The sequence below is a fragment of the Corylus avellana genome, chromosome ca2 (genome assembly GCF_901000735.1).
Source record: "Corylus avellana chromosome ca2, CavTom2PMs-1.0".
Lineage (NCBI taxonomy): Eukaryota > Viridiplantae > Streptophyta > Magnoliopsida > Fagales > Betulaceae > Corylus > Corylus avellana.
Window position 1 is genome coordinate 45,437,535 of NC_081542.1, and position 7,580 is coordinate 45,445,114.

The following is a 7,580-nucleotide window of genomic DNA, read 5'->3' on the forward strand; positions in this document are numbered from 1 at the left end:
AAAATAATAAATTATTTAATTTATATTATAACCCACTAATTCCTAATATATATGATCTTTACAATTTAAATGACCAATAAAAGATAACATTGTCATATATTTTCAACTTGAAATGTGTTTCCGATCTTGTGGATGATCTTTTCAAACTTGAACCACAGTCATGGTGAAGTGGACAATTGAAGCAAGCGTCCAAATATTTCAATAATGCTCTTGAAATATTGACAAAAAAACGCGCTTGATAGAAATATCTGTCGAAGAAAAAGTATTGAGGACGAGAAGCAAGGAATCAATAATGCTCCTCGCTCCTGCCATTCAAAATCTGTATTCTCACAAACAAGAAGCGTTGAATCTATGGAACTTGTTCGAAACACCAACTTGTCTGCCCTTCTTGTCTTGCTATCTTGCTTTTGTTTACAGTTTGGCTCTGCAACAGACACCATCACAGCAGCTAAATTCATCAACGACTCTGAAACCATCATCTCCAATGGGGGTGACTTCAAACTGGGATTTTTCAGCCCTCCAAATTCTACCGATCGGTATGTTGGGATATGGTATGCTGAAATTTCTGTGTTCACTGTCGTATGGGTTGCTAACAGAAACAATCCCCTCAAGAATTCCTCTGGAATTCTTACCATTTCCGAAGTTGGGAATCTGGTAGTGTTAGATGGGCAAAAGAAGGTTATCTGGTCATCAAATTTAACAAATTCTGTTGACAATTCGAGTGCTCAGCTTTTAGATTCTGGAAACCTTGTCTTGCAAGGAAACACTACAGGGGCATTCTTATGGGAGAGTTTCCAACATCCTTCTAATACATTCATCGAAAAAATGAAAATTAGTACAAATGTTAGAACGGGTAAGAAAGTGCTGCTGACATCATGGAAAAGCCCTTCCGAACCATCCATTGGAAACTTCTCTGCGGGTATTGATGTTCGTTATCTTCCTGAATTTTTTATTTGGAATGGCAGTAGACTCATTTGGCGGAGTGGTCCATGGAACGGCCAAGTCTTTATCGGAGTACAGAAAATGTATTCCGCATATCGAGATGGATTTAGTCTTGTAGATGATAAAGAAGGAACATTCTATTTAACTTTTACCTTCTCGAACGAGTCTTTCCCAACAAATTATGTCTTGAATGAGCAAGGAAAACTACTTCAAGCATCATCCTTCAATGAGGAGGATTGGGAGGTCACGTGGTCAACTTTTAAGACTGAGTGCGATGTTTATGCCAATTGTGGGGCATTTGGAAGCTGTAATTCACAGAATACACCAATTTGCAGCTGTTTACGGGGGTTTGAGCCAAAGAACAGAGAAGAATGGAATAGAGGAAATTGGACTAGTGGATGTGTGAGGAGGACACCGTTGCAGTGTGAGAGGGTGAACCATGGAAGTGAAGGGGGCAAAAAAGATGGATTTTTGAAACTGACGAAGATGAAATTACCAGACTTGGCAGATTGGTCATCTGCTCGTGAAGAAAAATGTAGAAATCAATGCTTGGAGAATTGTTCTTGTGTAGCTTACGCATTTGATGCTGGCATTGGCTGTATGCCATGGACAAGAAGCTTAATTGACCTACAGAAATTCTCGAGTGGCGGAATTGATCTTTATGTTCGTTTGGCCTATTCAGAACTTGGTGAGTTGTTTCTGTTTTCTTTCAAAATTTATCATATGCTTCAAATTATCCACTGCTGGTGCAGTTCATAGGCTACTTTTGTGTTGCAAAATAGATAAAATTGTATTTCAAACGAACCCAAGTCACCCCCCAACTTGCCAATTGCTTAGGAAGTCATTGTTGTTCTGTTTTTACCAAAATAGATAATTTTGTTTTACCAAAATAAAAAAGGTTACATATTCTCTAGCCTATTATGGATGAATTAGTTTGATGTTTTCTCTGGTTTTCAGATAAAGAGGGAAATGTGAAATTAATTGTAACAGTCACAGTGATCATAGGAGTAATATTCACTGGCATTTGCATTTACTTATTGTGGCGTTGGATGGCTAAACAAAAAGGTAATATGCACCTTCCTCTTTGTGGCGGGAAGGACCCTCCTCATCCTCTCTTTTCTTCTCTCTTCTTTGTATGCACATTCCTATTAGCTCAGCGGACTAAGATTTATAATCACCGTGAAGAGGAGGAGATGTTATTGTTGAACAAGAGTGAAGACAACCATGGAGAGAACGTGAACCAAGCTAAACTCGAAGAGCTGCCAATATTCAATCTTCAGGAGTTGGCAAGTTCAACAAACAGCTTCCATCGATCAAATAAGCTCGGGCAGGGTGGATTTGGTCCTGTATACAGGGTAATGGTTAATCTTGTAGAGGGTTATTGCCTAACAATTTGAATATATAGTCAAGTTGTTGTTTGTTTATAGGGAAAACTATCAGACGGACAAGAAATTGCAGTAAAAAGACTTTCAAAAGCTTCTGGACAAGGGTTAGAAGAATTTATGAATGAGGTGGTGGTGATATCTAAACTCCAACATCGGAATCTTGTTAGACTCCTTGGCTGCTGTATTGAAGGGGAAGAAAAGATGTTGGTTTATGAATACATGCCAAACAAAAGTTTGGACGCATTTCTCTTTGGTTAGTTCATTCTGATGGCCTTTGTTGGGATCTTCCAATATTACAATCTAAAATCATCTACATGCAGAGACAAAAATGGATTGATATTCTTGGTTGTGGTATCTTAGTGTGTAAATGCTTACTTTTCTTATGTGACTTCACCAAATTTACTTTGCTTACAAACATGACCGAAGTTCACCTTAAAAGCTTAATCTGATTGCACTTTCTTTTTCTTATTTGGTTTGAATAATTTCCTTAGATCCAATCAAACCAAAACTACTAGATTGGAGAAGACGCTTCAAAATTATCGAGGGAATTAGTCGAGGTCTGCTATACCTTCATAGGGATTCTAGATTAAGGATTATTCATAGAGATTTAAAAGCAAGTAATATCTTGTTGGATGAAGAGCTAAATCCAAAAATATCAGATTTTGGTATGGCTAGGATTTTTGGGGGCAATGAAGATCAGGCCAATACTACAAGGGTCGTTGGAACATAGTAAGTACCTATGTTTGTCCAAATTCACAAATATAATTACCCTAATATTTTATGTAACAAGATTTGGATGTGTTTTTTTGTTAAAATTTAGTGGGTACATGTCCCCTGAGTATGCAATGAAAGGGCAATTTTCAGAGAAATCGGATGTCTTCAGCTTTGGAGTGTTGCTACTCGAGATAATTAGTGGAAGAAGAAATTCTAGCTTTTATGATGATGAGCAGGCCATGAGCCTTTTAGGATTTGTAAGCCTTATATCATTGCTTCATTTTTTAAGAACTTCAATTGCATGTTTCTTATGAGTTTTAGTGTTGATGCTAAGAATTTCTTTCATGTTTTCAGGCATGGAAAATGTGGAATGTAGACAACATGGTGGCATTAACTGACTTAATAATACGTGAACCGTGCTTTGAGATGGAAATTTTGAGATGCATACATGTCGGGCTGTTGTGTGTGCAAGATTTTGCTAATGATAGGCCAACTGTATCCATTGTTATTTCCATGCTTAAAAGTGAGATCATTGATCTACCTCTTCCAAAGCAACCTGCATTCACCGAAAGGCAGATTGCCCCAGATGCTAGCTCCTCACAAAACAACCTAAGGAAATGCTCTATTAACAATGTTACTGTTACAATGGTTCAAGGCCGATAACTAGCATCTGTTCTCTGAAAAAACCACTTGGTGGTTATAGGTGTTGAAAGATTTCAGGGTTATATGATGAGAACCCTTTACCAAATCACCTCTTGACTTTCCCTATGGTTATTTGTATGAGTCTTTAGAAATTGTTTGTGTTATCCATCATTTAATTTGCTTTGTGATCTTGTTGTCCCTGTTCCAATTTGATAAGGGATTACGTCATCCATGTAGTTTTTAGGGTTGGTTAATTCGTTGTTCAAAAAGGCAATTCATTATTTATGTAAAGCTCGGTTTGATATATGTTCATTGGAGGTTTGCTTTTATATATATATATATATATATATAATTCATAGTAGTTAATTGCAGTTAATAACTGCCCGCATGTATCATCCTAATAAACAAGATAAGAACAACTAGGAAATGAAAACGAAGAAGCAAACACGGCAGAAGAAGCCATAGGATAAAAAAAGAAAAAAAGAAAAAGAAAAAAAAATGAAGCGTGCTCTTAGATGAGCTTTGATCATCACTTATTCCAAAACTTAAGCACATAAGAAATAGTAAATTTAATGATTTAATTTATGTCTTAGAAAATTTAATCATTTAATTTATGTTCTAACACTTATTTCTAACGTGATCTCTACGATTTGATAAAACCTACAGAATGCCAAAATCAAACGCACCCTTATGCTAAGAAGTCATTTATAAACATATGTGGATATGTTTATATCCACATATCTCAAGCTGTAGTCTAAAAGGGCATCTCTTGATAGAAATATCTGTTCATGAAAATTACGTGCGAAGACGAGAAGCATTGAGTCAATAGAATAGAAAAAGGTGTTACAAGTTAGATATGCTCTCGGTCAAGGAGCAGCAACGGCCTTTGCAATTTATATTGAAGAGGCTGTGCATACAAAGGAGAAGTGAAGAAAGCAAGATTCCTTGAGAAGGAGGCAACAGGTAACTCTGAGGTTAAAAAGGAAGACATCTCTAGTTTTACAATTTGAAACTGTTCTTGTTTCTATAAATATTATTTCTTAGTTCATTTTATTGTTGTCTTGGTCTTTGTTTATTTGTTAGGAAGTCTTGAGCCATAATTTGAGCCTTTTGTTTTTTTAGTTGGAAGTGGTTCTTGTAGGAGGTTCCTAGAAGGCCTGAGTCAGACTATAAGATATCTCTATTCTTTCTTCTTCTTCTTCTTCTTCTTCTTCTTCTTCTTCTTCTTCTTCTTAATTCTGCCTCCTGGAATCCAAAATCCGCATTCTCACAAACGAGCAGCTTTGAAACTATGGGACTTGTTCGAAATACCAACTTGTCAGCTCTTCTTGTCTTGCTATCTTGCTTTCGTTTAGAGTTTGGCTCTGCCACAGACACCATCACAGCAGCTAAGTTCATCAACGACTCTGAAACCATCATCTCCAATGGCGGTGACTTCAAACTGGGATTTTTCTGCCCTCCAAATTCTACCGATCGATATGTTGGGATATGGTATGCAGCGTATGCTGAAATTTCTGCGTTCACTGTCATATGGGTTGCTAACAGAAACAATCCTCTCAAGAATTCCTCTGGAATTCTTACCATATCCGAAGATGGCAATCTGGTAGTGCTAGATGGGCAAAAGAAGCTTCTTTGGTCATCAAATTTAACAAATTCTGTTGGCAATTCGAGTGCCCAGCTTTTAGATTCTGGAAACCTTGTTTTGCGAGGAAACACTACAGGGACAATCATATGGGAGAGTTTCCAACATCCTTCTAATATAATGATAAAAAATATGAAAATTAGTACGGATGTTAGAACGGGTAAGAAAGTGCAGCTGACATCATGGAAAAGTCCTTCTGATCCATCCATTGGAAACTTCTCTGCCGGTCTTGAGGTTCGTAATCTTCCTGAATTTTTTATTTGGAATGGCAGTAGCACAATTTGGCGGACTGGTCCATGGAACAGTCGGATCTTTATTGGAGTACCAACCAAGTATTCTTCATATCTTGAAGGATTTAGTGTTGTAGATAATAAAGAAGGAATATCCTATTTTACTTTTTCCTCTTCGAACGAGTCTCTCCGATTAAATTACGTCTTGAATGAGCAAGGAAATCTACTTGAAGTATATAGCAACAATGGGAAGGATTGGGAGGTCATGTGGTCATCTTTACGGACTGAGTGCGATGTTTATGGCAAGTGTGGGGCATTTGGAAGCTGTAATTCACATAATTCACCAATATGCAGCTGTTTACGGGGGTTTGAGCCAAAAAACATAGAAGAATGGAACAGAGGAAATTGGACTAGTGGATGTGTGAGGAGGAGACCCTTGCAGTGTGAAAGGGTGAGCAATGGCAGTGATGGGGGCAAAAAAGACGGATTTTTGGAACTGACGATGATGAAAGTGCCAGACTTGGAAGATTGGTCATCTGCTCGTGAAGAAAATTGTAGAAACCAATGCTTGGAGAATTGTTCTTGTGTTGCTTACGCATTTGATGCTGGCACTGGTTGTATGTCATGGACAAGAAACTTAATTGACCTACAGAAGTTATCGAGTGGCGGAATTGATCTTCATGTGCGTTTGGCCTATTCAGAACTTGGTGAGTTGTTTCTATTTTCTGTCAAAATTTATCTTATGTTTCAAATCATCCACTCCTGATGCAATTGTTTGGTTACTTTATGTTGCAAAATTGATAAAATTGTGTTACAGTCCAACTCCTATCATATTGAGGAGATAAACAGCTTGAGAGTTTTAACTGAGCTTGAAACTTCTTAGGTATATTAAGTAATATATATTTTCTCAAGCGAGACTTAACACTCATAAATGCACTTACAACAATCTCTCCTTCAACCAGATGCAAATGGACACCCGTACACCAATTTCAGGAAGCTAAACACTCTCACAAGTACACTCACAATAATCTCCCCTTCAACCAGATGCATTTGGACACCCGTACACCTGTTCCACGAAGCTAAATACTCTCACAAGTGCACTCACAACAATTTCGTCCTCAACTAAACACATCTGGACACCGTACAACCATTCTAAGAAGCTAACCATAGCTTTGATACCATTTGTTGCGAGATAAAGCGCTTATGAGAGTTTTTACCAAGAGAACGTTAATATACATATTTGAATACCACTCCAACACAAAAGCCTAAGCTAATAGTTTGAGTCTTCTTAGGTATATATTAACTACTATTCTTTCTTTATATTTTCTCAATGTGAGACTCAACATTCACAAGTACTTTCATGACACATCATTCCCTAACTTTCCAAGCTAAGGAAGTCTTTGGATGAATTAGTTTGATGTTTTCTCTGAATTTACAGATACAACGGAAAAAGTGAAAGTAATCATCACAGTCACAGTGATCATTGTATTAATATTCACTGGCATCTGCACTTACCTATTGTGGCGTTGGATGGCTAAACAAAACGGTAATATGCACATTTCTTTTCACTTACAAAATAGTCTTGATATCTCAGTGGACTAAGAATTGTTACCACATTTCTACAGAGAGATTACTAACAACTATTGTATAAATACCCAGTAGGGAGAAGGAAAACAAAAATGTCATTGTACAAATTTTCTGGTGAAGAGAAGCTTGGAAACAACGTGAACCAAGTTAAACTCCAAGAGCTACTGTTATTCAACCTTCAGGAGCTGGCGAGTGCAACAAACAACTTCCATCAATCAAACAAGCTTGGGCAGGGTGGGTTTGGTCCCGTATACAGGGTAATGGTTGCTCTTGTAAAGGCTTATTACCTAACAACTTGAATATGTAGTCAATTACTTGTTTCTTTGTTTACAGGGAAAATTGTCAAATGGACAAGAAATTGCAGTAAAAAGACTTTCAAGAGACTCTGGACAAGGGCAAGAAGAATTTATGAATGAGGTGGTGGTGATATCTAAACTC

The 7,580-nt window shown here is 37.3% G+C and overlaps 2 protein-coding genes across 2 annotated transcripts in view; both read left to right on the forward strand.

The window, feature by feature from the left end:
* The first annotated feature begins 351 nt into the window (after positions 1–351).
* Positions 352–3,775, forward strand: LOC132170284 (G-type lectin S-receptor-like serine/threonine-protein kinase At1g11330). The gene is made up of 7 exons (XM_059581204.1): positions 352–1,630; positions 1,900–2,028; positions 2,095–2,297; positions 2,370–2,580; positions 2,819–3,056; positions 3,148–3,277; positions 3,396–3,775. The coding sequence occupies exons 1-7, from the start codon at positions 352–354 to the stop codon at positions 3,702–3,704; spliced, it is 2,499 nt and encodes an 832-aa protein (XP_059437187.1). The 3' UTR covers positions 3,705–3,775.
* A 739-nt stretch (positions 3,776–4,514) lies between these two features.
* The window catches only part of LOC132169961 (G-type lectin S-receptor-like serine/threonine-protein kinase At1g11330), an 8,012-nt gene continuing 4,946 nt past the window's right edge, over positions 4,515–7,580 (forward strand). The window contains exons 1-5 of the mRNA XM_059580898.1: positions 4,515–4,646; positions 4,806–6,262; positions 6,994–7,101; positions 7,218–7,399; positions 7,476–7,559. Of these exons, the coding sequence (XP_059436881.1) occupies positions 4,975–6,262; positions 6,994–7,101; positions 7,218–7,399; positions 7,476–7,559 (1,662 nt within the window). The 5' untranslated portion in view covers positions 4,515–4,646; positions 4,806–4,974. The remainder of the gene's footprint in view (positions 4,647–4,805; positions 6,263–6,993; positions 7,102–7,217; positions 7,400–7,475; positions 7,560–7,580) is intronic.

Bases quoted from the DNA above. Each gene is read 5' to 3' on its own strand.
- LOC132170284 (XM_059581204.1), top strand. From the start codon at position 352: ATGGAACTTGTTCGAAACACCAACTTGTCTGCCCTTCTTGTCTTGCTA. The intron at 2,029-2,094 runs GTGGCGGGAAGG...CATTCCTATTAG, and splicing joins TAATATGCACCTTCCTCTTT to CTCAGCGGACTAAGATTTAT. The intron at 3,057-3,147 runs GTAAGTACCTAT...GTTAAAATTTAG, and splicing joins ACAAGGGTCGTTGGAACATA to TGGGTACATGTCCCCTGAGT.